Here is a 17,059-nt window from a genome sequence, read left to right as displayed (position 1 = left end):
TTCTGTCTAGGTTAACTGACCAGCAACCTTTCAGAATCTGCTTGTCATGGCCTCCTAAACTTGGTTTATAGAATATGTAGCCACACCTGGCTTTGTCACATGGGTCCGGGGGATCTGAACTTAGGTCCTCAGGCTTGCAGGACTCTGTCATACCCTCAAGCCATTTCCTCCATCTTTTTATTTTAAAATGTAGTTTTAAATATTTCCCAGTATATATCAAGACTGGGGAAGAAGAAATAGATATAGTCAAATAGAACAACCTCTGTCATTATTGTATAAACTTCATCTCAGAACAGTTTTGTTCAGGTGAGGGTTTCATTTCAGAGTGGTGCAGAGGGCATTTGCATTTGGTTTCTGTGAGGGATGGCGTAGTCTCTATTGATCATCGTTTTTATAACCTTTCTAAAATATAAAGAACATTTTTAGTTTGAGGATATTACAAAAAAACAGATCATAGGTTATACTTTGCCCATGCTGATTTAAGCAAATCTGAGAGGAATTTAAGATGAGCCCAGCATATCCCAGTTATATAGGCAAAGAGGAGTTGTGTTAGGGATTTCAACATGACAATTTTATGTTTCTGCATTGGGTTGTTTTGCATTTATTCTGTTAGCCCAGATGAATAGCTTTTTTTAAAAGGTATTTTAGGAAGGTTGTATTGAAGTATCTTGTCAAGTGATCTTGGGGCAGCCATAGGGTAAGACTTTGAGTCCTACTACAAAGTCTCTGTGGGAGTTCTGCAATAGCTGAGTGAGGTAACCTTTCCATGACAGCAAGGACAGGATCAAAATCAACTTCTTCAAAGTTTGGAAATTAGTGAAAGCTTTTGCGATGAAAGGGCACTCATTCAGGAAGAGCCAATGGGTCTCTGTAAGCAGCAGGACTTGGCAGCATTTAGTTTGTTCTGTCCCCAGCCCCATCCTTGCTGTCAGCTCCATGATGTCCTTGCAAACAGACAGCCTCCTGGTCACTATGTTTGTAGTTCTGCAGGGAGCTGCACACCCAGAACAACAGGGAACTGGACCTGGTCCTCATTCCCTGGGAGCCTCAACCAGGGACTCATTTTGGCCCTTGGGTTGTCTAGATCCAGGGGCCCCCGTACAGGAGCTGGCAGTTCCTCAGGACCTGGAAAGCACAACTTAGCTTGCAAGTATGTGGCTAAACAAGTGATTTCCTGCACTTTACAGTATTCTGAGGTGTGCAAGGGACAGTGTTCTAGGCTGGTTTCTGTAAGCCAGAGTCTGTTCTGAAAGAATCTTACCTGGGCATAGTATATGTGCTTTAAAATTTTTTTTTTTATATAAAGGAAAGAGAGAATAAGAAACAACAGGGAATCGTACTGAAAGATTACAATAATATCAAGCCATCTCTATTCTCAAAATGGTCTAAGAGAGTGTCTAAAGTAGCTGGGTCCTTCCCACCTGCAGATATACATGGCTCCATCTGATTCACATCCTTCTCGGCTGTTTTTCTGGTCCGGGTAGACAGAAGCAGCTGGCCATCAGCTGAGTAAGCTCTAGGTGTGCAGTGCAGTTGACGTGCTTATTTTAAAGGCATTAAATAACAACGCAGTTTTTAATGACTTCCCTTTTTTCTCTTCTCTTCCAGCTATCTTTGTGGGGATTTTGCACTGGTAAGGTTTTTTGTCTCGACTTGAAATACATAGAAATATATAGGTTAAAGCTTTCCACTACTCTCTGTCAATAGCCAAACAAACCTTCCTGCCTACATTTTTTGCAACATGAACAGCCATGCCACTTTATACCTATACATTACCTCTGTACAAAGTATGTGTGCACAGCATTTACAGTGCATATGTCCCAGAGGATAGTAACCAATGAATTAAAATACTGTATGTGTATAGGTGTTTTGTCTGCGTGTTTGCTTGTTTGTGCGCCATGTGTATGCTCATAGAAACCTGATGAGGGTGTCAGACTCCCTGGAGCTGCTGTGTAGATGCTAGGTCATCTTAACTGCAGTGCCATCTCTCCAGCCCCTCAAATTAAGATGTCTTTGCTTTACTGAAGACTCACTATTGTGTTTCTGCAAATATTTCCCATTCTCACAAGGCTTTTCAGTTTCCCTCACCTAAAGCCTTCATTCCCTTGTAGTACCTATACATTATTATTGACATGAGTTTAGAGGTAAAGTCTTAGGAATACTCACCAACCAAGTCATGGAAAGGAAGATAATGTTTTTTTGAACTGGAAATTGTAATTTCAGCACTTAGAAGCCAAGGTGAAAGGGTTGTTGAGTTTGAGGCCAGCCAAGGCTATATAGTGAGACCTGCCTCAAAATAAGGAGAAGCCTTTCTGCAGTGGTATGGCAGAAATGCTTTGAGCCCATCAGTGGGCATTCACTGGCTCTCAATTTTATAAAAAATGTTTCTTTTTAAATCATGTGCACAAAGTCGTAACTTTACCTGGGATACTTTCATTGCTGCCCAACTTCAGGTTTTGTGCTTGTAAGAAGTCTTGTGTCTATCCCATGTTTCCTGGGCTGTGCTGCTCTGTCATCTGCTCTGTGGAGCAATTTTGATGTGGGTACTGAGGCTGGACCAGGAAGAGCCACTCCTTCACACTGTTGGATTTACATGCATATCCAGGAGAGAAGCACTGACATATGGACTTGGGGTTTTAATATTGTTGGAAAGTGTTTTATAAACCGAGGGCAGAGCATTTCCTAATCATGACTAGTTCACCCTCACACCCTTTTGTGTAATAACAACAGCCACCGAGTTTCACTGCTTATATACCTTCACAAACAGTCCTGTGGGAGAATTAAAAGGTTATTCTTTATATGAGCTTATTCTTCTTTTAAGATTACTATATTCAAAAGTGATTTTTAAGTAGATTACATTTAAAGTGCTTTTCAATATTTACAAAAGTATTTTCCAAACCTGGTATATTGCAGTCATTCCTGCAACACAAAAGAAACACACAGTCCCTCCTGTATTGTTAAAGAGCTTGGAGTGGAAAAAGAATGGAGGGTGCTACAGAAGCTTAGATGTGCAAGTCCATATGAGAATGGAGAGGAGGCTGCAGCGATGGCTCACTGGTTAAGATCACTGGCTGTTCTTCCAGAGGTCCTGAGTTCAATCCCCAGCAACCATATGGTGGGCCATGACCATCTGTCATGAAATCTGATGCTGTCTTCTAACATGTCTGAAGAAGACAGTGACAGTATACTCTCATACATAAAAGAAATCTTTAAAACAAACAAACCAAAACAAACCACCAAAGGATGGAGTTAAATATTTTGGAGGGTGGGCTATGCTGAATGATAAATGCTCTCTTGAGCATATACAAGTTCATAAGTAAATTGTAAAATTATCTCAACATTTATTACAAAAGTTGTTTTCAATTTTTGTGGCTTTCTCAATTCTAAAAGTGATTTAGTGCTGGTTTTGAAGCCTATTCTTGCTATAATATGTTTATTTTCCCCTAGGTTACACTTAATAACACTTTTTGAAAATGATCATCATTTTTCTCACCTTTCATCTTTGGAACGGGAGATGACTTTTCGCACAGAAATGGTAAATTTCTTCCCTCTAATTAATTAGTACTTTAAGAATAGCGAGACAAGGTGAAAGAGAGCATGTGCTGCAGAAGCAACAGAGCTTCTCAGACACAGTCCTACGAGGCTACATCTGCAGCCAGGAGGTGGAGTTGATCCTCAGTCCTCTGTGCTCTGGTCTTTCCAGGAGAGAGGTAGTCTCCCAGGAGTGCTGACACAGGCTTACAGACTCACAGGAGGAACAAGATCCAGCCAGAGAAAACAAGAACATCTAATACCAGAGATTACCAGATGGCAAAAGACAAACATAAGAATCTTACCAACAGAAACTAAGACTATTTGGCATCATTAGAACCCAGTACTCCCACCACAGCGAGTCCTGGATACCCCAATACACCAGAAAAAGCAAGATTCGGAATTTAAAATCATATCTCATGATGCTGGTTGAGGATTTTAAGAAGGACATTAATAACTCCCTTAAAGAAATACAGGTGAACACAGCTAAACAGGTAGAAGTCCTTAAAGAGGAAACACAAAAATCCCTTAAAGAATTACAGGAAAATACAACAAACAGGTGAAGGAATTGAACAAAATCATTCAGGATATAAAAATGGAAGTAGAAACAATAAAGAAATCACAAAGGGAGGCAACTCTGGAGATAGAAATCCTAGAAAAGAAATGAGGAGCCATAGATGCGAACATCACCAATAGAATGCAAGAAATGGAAGAGAGAATCTCAGGTGCAGAAGATTCCATAGAGAACATGGACACAATAATCAAAGAAAATGCAAGATGCAAAAAGATACTAAATCAAAACATCCAGGAAATCCAGGAAACAATGAGAAGACCAAACCTAAGGATAATAGGTATAGATGAGAATGAAGATTTTCAACTTAAAGGGTCAGTAAACATCTTCAACAAAATTATAGAAGAAAACTTCCCTAACCTAAAGAAGAGATGCCCATGAACATACAAGAAGCCTACAGAACTCCAAATAGACTGGACCAGAAAAGAAATGCCTCCCGACACATAATAATCAAAACACCAAATGCACTAAACAAAGATAGAATTTTAAAAGCAGTAAAGGAAAAAGGTTAAGTAGCATATAAAGGCAGACCTATTAGAATTATACCAGATTTCTCAGCAGAGACTATGAAATCCAGAAGATCCTGGACACATATTATACAGATCCTAAGAGAACACAAATGCCAGCCCAGGCTACTATACCCAGCCAAACTCTCTATTACCATTGTTGGAGAAACCAAAGTATTCCATGACAAAACCAAATTTACACAATATCTTTCCACAAGTCCAGCCCTGCAAAGGATAAAAAGGGAATACTCCAACACAAGGAGGGAAACAACATGCTAGAAAAAGCAAGAAAGTAATCTTTCAACAAATCTAAAAGAAGCTAGCCACAAGAACAGAATCCCAACTCTAACAACAAAAATAACAGGAAGCAACAATTACTTTTCCTTAATATCTCTTAATATCAATGGACTCAATTTCCCAATGAAAAGATACAGACTAACAAACTGGTTATGTAAAAAGGACCCAACACTTTGCTGCATATAGGAAACAATCCTCAGGGACAAAGACAGGCACTACCTTAGAGTAAAAGTCTGGAAAACAATTTTCCAAGCAAATGGTCCCAAGAAACAAGCTGGAGTAGCCATTCTAATATCAAATAAAATTGATTTCCAACCCAAAGTTATAAAGAAAGACAAGGAGGGGCACTTCATACTCATCAAAGGTAAAATCTACCAAGATGAACTCTCAATTCTGAATATCTATGCTCCAAATGCAAGGGCATTCACATTCATTAAGGAAGCTATAGTAAAGCTCAAATCACACATTGCACCTCACACAATAATAGTGGGAGACTTCAACACCCCACTCTCATCAATGGACAGATCCTGGAAACAGAAACTAAACAGAGACCTAGTGAAACCAACAGAAGTTATGAAACAAATGGATTTAACAGATATCTATAGAACATTTTATCCTAAAACAAAAGGATATAACTTCTTCTTAGCATCTCATGGTACCTTCTCCAAAACTGACCATATAATTGGTCACAAAAGAAGCCTCAACAGATACAAAAGTATTGAAAGAATCCCATGCATCCTATAAGATCACCTCGGATTAAGGCTGGTCTTCAATAATAACATAAATAATAGAAAGCCCATATACACATGGAAGCTGAACAACACTTTACTCAATGATACCTTGGTCAAGGAAGAAATAAGGACATTAAAGACTTTTTAGAGTTTAATGACAATGAAGCCATAACATACCTGTCTTAGGGTTTTACTGCTGTGAACAGACACCATGACCAAGGCAAGTCTTATAAAGAACAACATTTAATTGGGGCTAGCTTACAGGTTCAGAGGTTCGGTCCATTATCATCAAGGTGGGAGCATGGCAGCATCCAGGCTGAAAGTTCTATGTCTTCATCCAAAGGCTGCTAGTGGAAGACTGACTTCCAGGCAACTGGGGTGAGAATCTTAAGCCCACACCCACCGTGACACACCTACTCCAACCAGGTCACACCTATTCCAACAAGGGCACACTTCTAAATGGTGCTACTCCCTGGTCCAAGAATATACAAACCATCACATTCCACTCCCTGGCCCTCATAGACTTGTTCAAAAACATGAGTCTATGGGGGCCATACTTAAACCTAGCATAATGTATATGCATTTAGTCCAACTTTCAAAGTCCTCATAATCTATAGCAGTCTCAACAATGTTAAAAGTCCAAAGTTCAAGGGCTCTTCTGAGATTCATCCAACTAATTAACTGTAATCTCCAAAGCAAGGCAGGAAACCAGCTGGGCAAACTCCAAACTCTGTATCTCCATGGCTGATGTCAAAGCAGTCTTCAGATCTCCATTCCTTTTTCATCTTTGTTGACTGCAACAAACTGCTTTCTCCTGGGCTGGTTCCACTCCCTGTTAGCAGCTTTCCTCAGCATGTATCCCATGGCTCTGGCATCTTTAACATCTTTGGGTCTCCAAGGCAATTTCAATGTTACAGCTTCTTGTTTTAGTGTCTGGGATTCTACTTGACCTTTTGGACTCCTCCTATGGGCTGGCATCACTTCTCCAGCTCTGTCTTCTGTAGCACTTTAGGCTCAGGTTGATCTACTCCACTACAGCTGCTGTTTTTGGTGATCATCCCATGGTACTGACATCTCCAATACACTGGGGTGTTCCACTCCAACTAGGCTTCACCAATAGGCTCTCTTCATGGTGCCAAGCATTAAATCCTTTGCCTGACCCCTTCAGTCCTGGGCCATCAACTACAGCTGAGGCTACACCTTCTCCAATGGCCTTCCATGACCTCTCACAGTGCCAAGCCTCAGCTGTTTTTCATGACACCTTCATGCCTTGAAAACCAGTACCACCTGGGTGACTCTTACACATTACCAAGTCCAGCCGCAGCACGAGGTACAACCTTGTATCTCTGAAACACAGCTTCTTTGTGCTCCCAGAAAACAACTCACAGGTTTCAACTCAGTGATGCTGGTCTCTTCCTAATCATTGCCAATGATTATGCTCCAGCTAACCAGCATCAATTGTCCCAGTAGTTCCTTCCATTCTTAATTCTAGAACCAGAGCCACATGGCTGAAGCTGCCGAGTTCTGCTGCTCACAGGAACTAGAACATGATCCCCTTGTACTATTACATTATCAATGGCTTTATATTTTCTAAATTCTTCACTTCCTAAGTTTGGCTATCCTGGTTCTTGCTCTGTAGATTGACCTTAAATGCAGAGATCAGCATGCCTGTCTCATGGGATTAAAGGTGTGTACCGCCATGCCTGGATCTAAATTCAGCTGGGTAGGATCTTGCCCCAAGGTCCCAATCCCTTAATCTGTTATTTCCTAGAACACAGGATTTTTCTCCATTTCACTTCCTGGTATGCCTTTAATACTCAAACCATATATTTTATATTTTGCCTTTTTAAGCTTCCTATGCTTGTTCAAACTTCTTTTTGTGAGACTTAACCAGAGAGCAAAGTCTCTGCTGGGCTTTTTTTGAAACTTCCTTTGTCAATGCAATTATGCAATTAATCCAAGTCTCTTCACCTTAGCCTCACACAGACTTTTCAGACAAAAAAAGGCTATTCTCAACAAAACTGGAAAACCTGGAAAAAATGGACAATTTTCTAGACAGATACCAGGTACCAAATTTAAATCAGGATCAGATTAATGATCCAAACAGTCCCATATCCCCTAAATAAATAGAAGTAGTCATTAATAGTCTCCCAACCAAAAAAAGCCCAGAACTAGATGGGTTTTGTGCAGAATTCTATGAGACCTTCAAAGAAGACCTGATTCCAATACTCCTCAAACTATTCCATAAAATAGAAACAGAAGGCACTCTATCCAATTCATTCTATGAAGCCACAATTACTCTGATACCTAAACCACACAAGGACTCAACAAAGAAAGAGAACTTCAGACCAATTTCCCTTATGAATAGCGATGCAAAAATACTCAATAAATTCTGCCTAACTAAATCCAAGAATACATCAAAATGATCATCCATCATGATCAAGTATGCTTCATCCCAGGGATGCAGGGATGTTTCAATATATGGAAATCCACCAACATAAATCCACTATATAAACAAACTCAAAGACAAAAAAATCACATGATCATCTCGTTACATGCTGAGAAAGCATTTGACAAAATCCAACACCCCTTCATGATAAAAGTCATGGAAAGATCAGGAATTCAAGGCCCATACCTAAACACAATAAAAGCAATATACAGCAAACCAGTAGTCAACATCAAACTAAATGGAAAGAAACTTGAATCAAGTCCACTAAAATCAGGGACTAGAGATGGCTGCCCACTTTCCCCCTACCTATTCAATATAGTACATGAAGTCCTAGCCAGAGCAATTGAGATCAAAGGGATACAAATTGGAAAGGAAGAAGTCAAAATATCACTATTTGCAGATGATATGATAGTATATATAAGTGACCCCAAAAATTCCACCAGAAAACTCCTAATCCTGATAAACAACTTCAGTGAAGTAGCAGGATATAAAATTAACTCAACAAATTAGTGGCTTTCCTCTATACAAAGGATAAACAGGCTGAGAAAGAAATTAGGGAAACAACACCCTTAACAATAGTCACAAATAATATAAAATACTGTGGCGTGACTCTAAGGAAATGAAAGATCTGTATGATAAGAACTTCAAGTTTCTGAAGAAAGAAATTGAAGAAGATCTCAGAAGATGGAGAGATCTCCCATGATCATGGATAGGCAAGACTAATTTAGTAAAAATGGCTATGTTGCCAAAAGCAATCTACAGGTTCAATGCAATCTCCATCAAAATTCCAACTCAATTCTTCACTGAGTTAGAAAAGGCAATTTTCAAATTCATCTGGAATAACAAAAAACCTAGGATAGCAAAAACTATTCTCAACAATAAAAGAGCCTCTGGTGGAATCACCATGCCTGACCTCAAGCTGTACTACAGAGCAATTGTGATAAAAAACAAACAAACAAACAAACTGCATGGTACTAGTACAGCGACAAACGTGTAGATCAATGAAATAGAATAGAAGACACAGAAATGAACCCACACACCTATGGTCACTTGATCTTTGACAAAGGAACTAAAACCATCCAGTGGAAAGAAGACAGCATTTTCAACAAATGGTGCTGTCTCAACTGGTGGTTATCATGTAGAAGAATGCACATTGATCCATTCTTACCTCCTTGTACAAAGCTCAAGTCTAAGTGGATCAAGGAACTCCACATAAAACCAGAGACACTGCAACTTATAGAGGAGAAAGTCGAGAAGAGCCTCGAACATATGGGCACAGGAGAAAATTCTCTAACAGAATACCAATGCCTTGTACTGTAAAACCAAGAATTAACAAATGGGACCTCATAAAATTGCAAAGCTTCTGTAAGGCAAAGGACACTGTCAATAAGATGGCAACCAAAGATTGGGAAAAGAGTTTTACCAATTCTAAATCTGATAGGGGCCTAATTTCCAATATATATAAAGAACTTAAGAATTAAGAAGTTGGACTCCAGAAAACAAAGTAACTCTATTAAAAATGGGATACAGAGCTAAACAAAGAATTCTCAACTGAGGAATACCAAATGGCTGAGAAGCAGCTAAAAAAATGTTAAACAACCTTAATCATCAGAGAAGTACAAATCAAAACAACCCTGAGCTTCCACCTAATACCAGTCTGAATGGCTGAGATCAAAATCTCAGGTGACAGCAGATGCTTTCTAGGATGCAGAGAAAGAGGAACACTCCTCCATTGCTGGTGGGATTGCAAGCTGGTACAACCACTCTGGAAATCAGTTTGGCAGTTCCTCAGAAAATTGGACATAGTACTATCGGAGGATCCAGCATTACCACCCCTGGGCATATACCCAGATGTTGCTCCAACTTATAATAAAGACACATGCTCCACTATGTTCATAGCAGCCTTATTTATAATAGTCAGAAGCTGGAAAGAACTCAGATGTCTCTCAACAGAGGAATAGATACAGAAAATGTGGTACATTTACAAAATGGAGTACTAGGCAGCTATTAAAAACAATAAATATTTGAATCCGGGCGTGGTGACACACCCCATTAATCCCAGCACTTGGGAGGCAGAGGCAGGTGGATTTCTGAGTTCGAGGCCAGCCTGGTCTACACAGTGAGTTCCAGGACAGCCAGGGCTATACAGAGAAACCCTGTCTCGAAAAAAAACCAAAAAAAAAAAAAAAAAAAAAAAAACCAAAAAAACAAAACCAAAACCAACCCCCCCAAAAAAACCCAAGCCCCCCAAACCCTAAAACAAACAAACAAACAAACAAACAAACAACCCAATAAATTTATTAAAATTTTGGCAAATGGATGGATCTGGAGGATATCATGCTGAGTGAGGTAACCCAATCACAAACGAACACACATGATATGTACTCACTGATAAGTGAATATTAGCCCAGAAGTTCAGAATACCCAAGATATAATTTGCAAAACACATGAAACTCCAGAAGAAGGAAGACCAAATTGTGGATACTGAATTCCTTCTTAGAATGAGGAACAAAATACCCATGGAAGGAGTTACAAAGACAAAGTCCAGAGCAGAGACTAAAGTAATGACCATCTATTGACTGCCCCACCTTGGGATCCATCCCATAAATAACCACAAAACCCAGACACTATTGCTGATGCCAACAAGATCTTACTGATAGGAGGCTGATATAGCTGTCTCTTGAGAGGCTCTGCCAGTGCCTGGCAAATACAGAAGTGGATGCTCACTGCCATCTATTGGACAGAGCATAGGTTTCCCAATGATGGAGCTAGAGAAAGTACCCAAGGAGCTGAAGGGGTTCTTAGCCCAATAGGAGTAACTACAATATGAACTAACCAGTACCCCCAGAACTCCCCGGGACTAAACCACCAATCAAAGAAAACACATGGTGGGACTCATAGCTCTAGTTGCATATATAGCAGAGGATGGCCTAGTAGGCCATCAATGGGAAGAGAGACCCTTGGTCCTGTGAAAGTTCTATGCCCCAGTATAGGGGAATGCCAGGGCCAGGCAGCAGGAGTGGGAGGTTTGGGGATTGGGAGGTGGGGTGTGGGGGAGGAAAGAGTGGATAGGGGATTTTCAGAGGGGAAACTAGGAAAGGGATTAACATTTGAAATGTAAATAATGAAAATATCTACTAAAAAAAAAAAAAGAACCATGGGACAAGATGGTAGAAATTTAACAGGAATTGAAATGAATTTTGGTGCAATTCATTATTTTTATGGGTTTAGTGTGTGTGCTTGTCTGTACACTCCAAGCTTGGTCACTGCCTTTCATTTCCTTCCCATAATCCTCTTGAAGCACTTGCATTCAGGGTTTGAACATTTTATTAATGTTTATATGGCCTTTGAATATTTCAAAGGTATTTCCAAGGATGACATAAACCTACCATTAAATAAGAGCATGGCTGTGGCCAACAAGGCTTTGGTGACAGGCACAGGATACAGACAGCAGCTATGTGATTATTTCTTTGATGATTGGCCAGTTGTCTCTGATCTCAGTCACAAATCATGTCAGACTTACCAGGCTGTGGTGAGATGAAGGGAAAAGTGAGTGGAAGAATATGCCATAAAAACAATAGCTTGTTATTAACCAAAATCATTTTTATATTGTTTCCCTAAGTATAGACATTGACATATTAGGTATCTTTCAATTGTTGTATGGCTGAGTGACCTTCATGAGGTGAAAGGAAAATCTAAAATGCACCGAAATGGCTCATTAGAAAGCAGCCTGAATTTGGAAACCCAGAGTCAACCAAAAGCAGGCTGATGAAGCAGGAAGGAATGTAGAGTTTTTAGTCTTATTGTAGCTTGTATGGCATCTTTGGTTGATAGCCCCTGGAGGCCTATTCTCAAGGCAACCTGAGGAGCAGTGGATCTAGGAAAGAGGGGATTGGTGGGGGTATGGTGGGGAACCTGGGAGGAGTGGTGGAAGGGGATGGTGTGGTCAGGATGTACTGTATGAGAGAAGGATAAATAAAAAGAAAACAGAAAAGTTGTTTTTAATTTTTCTCTTTGAAGAATAGGGTACTTGATTTTCTCCTGTAAAACTGTGGCACTTTGGTTTTTATTTGAAACTAGAAAATTTATGATGAAAAGAATGTGAAGTAGCACGGTCTCTAGAACCCTCCAGTTTTATGTTGAAAGCTGATCTAAGGCGGCTACTGTTCCCTGTGCTGGATTTACCACACCAGGGTGAGCTCTTTGCAGCACAGCCTTTATGAGCAACAGCAGAAGTCAGTTCAGTCACCAGGTATAGATATTAAGTAACCTGGGCCAGTCCGCTGATTCTGACGAGCACGTGTTACACCTTAGCAGAGCAGTCATTCCTTTCTTAATGCAGGGCTGCACTATGGTATGGAGACGCCCCTGTTTATGATAGAATTCATTATATGCCAATGTCTAAGCATATGGAGAAAACGTTAGATTTGGTCAAGTTAAAAGTCCATCTGAGTCACACTTTAAAGCACCCTCAGTACTACATACCACTATCCATCTAATCTGAAGAATCACAGACCTTCAGAAAACTAGGAAGAATTGTTTATAGTTTTGAGAATGTTAATAGCAAGGAGTCATTAAGAAGTCTTTTAAAGGAACAATTTCTTATTTTTTATTACATAAGAAAGATATTCTTAAAAAGAGAGTGAATAATTTAAGGTTTATTGACATTAACAATATGTGCCTTTCTTTAAAGGGACTTTATTATTCCTACTTCAAGACCATTATCGAAGCACCTTCGTTTCTGGAAGGACTGTGGATGATCATGAATGACAGGCTCACTGAGTATCCCCTGGTAATCAACACAGTGAAACGCTTCCATCTTTACCCAGAGGTGAGGAATCTTTAGAAACAAGTACTAACAAACTTATAAAAAACGGTAAATGTAAGGACATCAGAGGGGAGAAAAAGAGGGGATGTCTTAGGCTTATTAATTATAGATGTTTTAAAAATTTGATCACACCATAAAATGTTCCTCTCCTCATGTGATCTCGGAGAGAACACCTTAAGGTGGAAATAATAACCGAGGGAGCAGATGGGACACCTGCATCCAGGACTCTGCTTTGGCCAGTCTCTTGGCTTTGAGGCCACAGGGAGTCATGGGGACCATGTGAAGGGGCAGAGAGAGTGGGAGAAGCCAAAGTAAGATTTATTTGGTAACATACGAATCAGAAATTCTTGAATGTTTAATGTTTACTTTTACAAAGTCTGGTTTTTAATGGGAGTCTAGAAATTTGAAAAACAACAAAAAATATTAGGAAGCTTAATTTGTGATTATTTTTTATTGAAAAATAATTTTTCATGTAATATACTCTGATCACTGTTTCTCCTTCCCCAAGTCCTCCTAAATACTCCCCACAGACACAACTCTGGTCTTCTTTCTTGCTCTTTGAAAAACAATCAAACAAAAACCAAGCAAACTAGAATAAACAAACAAACAAAGTAATGGGAGACAAAATATCTACAAAAAACCCACAGAGTGTATTTTGTGTTGGCCATCTACTTCTTGGGTATGAGACCTACCTTTAAATGTGGTTAATATTCTTACTGAGATTCAGTTGGATCTGGTTGATAGGTGACATGGGTGGACAGGACTATTGGTTGTTTCCCTCCTTATGTACTTGCCTGGCAGCTACTGGTACCATGGAAGTTGGTCCTCAGGGAGGAGAAACTCAGGTGAGTTCTAGTTCAGGGGCCTGCATTTGAAGTGCATGGTACATGGTGTCTTGAGACACCTGCTACATCCTGGGGGCAACCAATAGCAGAGGCCATAGCCGGTATGTTTCGGGAGTCTCGTGGACAACACTGACCAGCACCTCAAAGAATGGCTTCTCATGCCTGGTATTTAAATTAGGCTTAGGTGGTCTTTGGCTCCTGGAGAAAGTGTTGTCAGCCCAGACAGGAAAATTTCATCTGAACTATATATGTGTATTTATATGTCAGTTTACATGTATTATAGTTATTTTAAGGTAGGTGGTTAGTCAAGTGATTTCTCATGACTTTTTCAGATATCCTTACTGTTGTTTTCTTTCTTTCTTTTTTTAATTAGATATTTTATTCATTTACATTTCAATACGATCCCAAAAGTCCCCTATACCCTCCCCCTGCCTTGCTCCCCAACCCACCCACTCCTACTTCTTGGCCCCTGTACTGGGGCATATAATCTTCACAAGACCAAGGGCCTCTCCTTCCACTGATGGCCTAAGGCCATTCTCTGATACATTTGCAACTAGAGACAGATGCTCTGGGGGTGGGGGGAGGATACTGGTTAGTTCAATGGAGGAGTGTTCCTCTTTCTCCACATCCTCACCAGCATCTGCTGTCACCTGAATTTTTGATCTTAGCCATTCTGACTGGTGTGAGGTAGAATCTCAGGGTTGTTTTGATATGCATTTCCCTGATGATTAAGGATCTTGAACATTTTTCTCAGGTGTTTCTCAGCCATTTGGTATTCCTCAATTGAGAATTCTTTGTTTAGCTCTGTACCTCATTTTTTAATAGGATTATTTGATTTTCTCAAGTCCAGCTTCTTGGGTTCTTTGTATATATTGGATATTAGTCCCCTATCAGATTTAGGATTGGTAAAGATCCTTTCCCAATCTGTTAGTGGCCTTTTTTTTTTTTTTTTTTGTCTTATTGACAGTGTCTTTTGTCTTACAGAAACTTTGCAATTTTATGAGGTCCCATTTGTTGATTCTCAATCTTACAGCACAAGCCATTGCTGTTCTGTTTAGGAATTTTCCCCCTGTGCCCATGTGTTCCAGCCTTTCCTCACTTTCTCTACTATAAGTTTTAGTGTCTCTGGTTTTATGTGGAGTTCCTTGATCCACTTACTCTTGAGCTTTGTACAAGGAGATAAGAATGGCTCAATGCCCATTCTTCTACATGATAACCGCCAGTTGAGACAGCACCATTTGTTGAAAATGCTGTCTTTTTTCCACTGGATGGTTTTAGTTCCTTTGTCAAAGATCAAGTGACCATAGGTGTGTGGGTTCATTTCTGAGTCTTCAATTCTATTTCATTGATCTGCCTGTCTGTCGCTGTACCAGTACCATGCAGTTTGTTTTTTGTTTTTTTATTTTTTTTTTTTTGGGTTTTTTTGTTTGTTTGTTTGTTTGTTTTTTAAATTACTGTTGCTGTAGCACAGCTTGAGGTCAGGCATGGTGATTCCCCCAGAGGCTCTTTTATTATTGAGAATAGTTTTTGCTATCCTAGGTTTTTTGTTATCCCAGATGAATTTGCAAATTGCCCTTTCTAACTTGGTGAAGAATTGAGTTGGAAATTTGATCGGGATTGCATCCAATCTGTAGATTGCTTTTGGCAACATAGCCATTTTTACTTTATTAATCGTGCCAATCCATGAGCATGGGAGACATTTCCATCTTCTGAGATCTTTAATTTCTTTCTTCAGAGACTTGACTTTCTTATCATACAGATCTTTCACTTCCGTTAGTTAGAGTCAAACCAAGGTATTTTATCTTATTTGTGATTATTGTGAAGGGTGTTGTTTCCCAATTTTTCTTCCTCAGCCTGTTTATCCTTTGTATAGAGAAAGGCCACTGATTTGTTTGAGTTAATTTTATATCCAGCTACTGCACTGAAGCTGTTTATCAGGTTTAGGAGATCTTTGGTGGAATTTTTAGGGTCACTTATATATACTATCATATTATCTGCAAATAGTGATATTTTGACTTCTTCCTTTCCAATTTGTATCTCCTTGATCTCCTTTTGTTGTTGAATTGCTCTGGCTAGGACTTCAAGTACTATATTGACTAGGTAGGGAGAGAGTGGGCAGCCTTGTCTAGTCCTTGATTTTAGTGGAATTGCTTCAAGTTTCTCTCCATTTAGTTTAATGTTGACTACTGACTTTCTGTATATTGCTTTTATTATGTTTAGGTATGGGCCTTGAATTCCTGATCTTTCCAAAACTCTTATCATGAAGGGGTGTTGGATTTTGTCAAATGCTTTCTCAGCATGTAACGAGATGATCATGTGATTTTTGTCTTTGAGTTTGTTTATATAGTGGATTATGTTGGTGGATTTCCATATATTGTAGCATCCCTGGTATGAAGCATACTTGATCATGCTGGATAATCATTTTGATGTATTCTTGGATTTAGTTAGGCAGAATTTATTGAGTATTTTTGCATCGCTATTCATAAGGGAAATTGGTCTGAAGTTCTCTTTCTTTGTTGAGTCTTTGTGTGGTTTAGGTATCAGAGTAATTGTAGAATGAATTGGATAGAGTACATTCTGTTTCTATTTTGTGAAATAGTTTGAAGAGAATTGGAATTAGTTTTTATTTGAAGGTCTGATAGAACTCTGCACAAAACCCATCTGGTCCTGGGCTTTTTTTGGTTGGGAGACTATTAATGACCTTCTATTTATTTAGGGGATATGGGACTGTTTAGATCATTAATCTGATCCTGATTTAACTTTGTTACCTGGTATCTGTCTTGGAAATTGTCCGTTTCATCCAGGTTTTCTAGTTTTGTTGAGTATAGCATTTTGTAGTAGGATCTGATAATGTTTTGGATTTCCTCAGGTTCTGTTGTTATTTCTCCCTTTTCATTTCTGATTTTGTTAATTAGTATACTGTCCCTGTGCCCTCTAGTTAGTCTGGCTAAGAGTTTATCTATCTCTTTGATTTTCTTAAAGAACCAGCTCCTGGTTTGGTTGACTCTTTGTATAGGTTTTTTGTTGTTGTTGTTTCCCCTTGGTTGATTTCAGCCCTGAGTTTGATTATTTCCTGCTGTCTACTCCTCTTCGGTGAATTAGCTTCCTTTTGTTCTAGAGCTTTTGGTATGCTGTCAACCTGCTAGTGTATGCTCTCTCTAGTTTCTTTTTGGTGGTACTCAGAGCTATGAGTTTTCCTCTTAGGAGTGCTTTCATTCTGTCCCATCAGTTTGGCTGTGTTGTGGCTTCGTTGTCATTAAACTCTAAAAAGTCTTTAATTTCTTTCTTTATTTCATCCTTG

At 39.4% G+C, this 17,059-nt stretch overlaps 1 protein-coding gene across 9 annotated transcripts in view; it reads left to right on the top strand.

Annotated features, from left to right (window-relative positions):
- Dpy19l2 (dpy-19-like 2 (C. elegans)) overlaps positions 1 to 17,059 on the top strand; it is a 139,411-nt gene that overhangs the window by 2,869 nt on the left and 119,483 nt on the right. For 8 of the 9 annotated variants that reach the window (XR_870529.3, XR_001778933.2, XR_379122.4 and 5 more), the window contains exons 2-4: positions 1,609 to 1,633; positions 3,448 to 3,535; positions 12,779 to 12,916. Coding sequence is in view for 5 of the 9 variants with exons in the window: in XM_006510428.4 (XP_006510491.1) it covers positions 1,609 to 1,633; positions 3,448 to 3,535; positions 12,779 to 12,916 (251 nt within the window). In the remaining 4 variants the exon portion in view is untranslated. Of the gene's footprint in view, positions 1 to 1,608; positions 1,634 to 3,447; positions 3,536 to 12,778; positions 12,917 to 17,059 lie in introns of those variants that run through there. The other variant, XM_011242557.3, reaches the window with a different exon arrangement.

This window comes from Mus musculus, chromosome 9, assembly GCF_000001635.26.
Source record: "Mus musculus strain C57BL/6J chromosome 9, GRCm38.p6 C57BL/6J".
In the NCBI taxonomy this organism is placed as follows: Eukaryota; Metazoa; Chordata; class Mammalia; order Rodentia; family Muridae; genus Mus; species Mus musculus.
The sequence above is the reverse complement of the archived record's forward strand: the minus strand, read 5'-3'. Positions and strand labels throughout refer to the sequence as shown.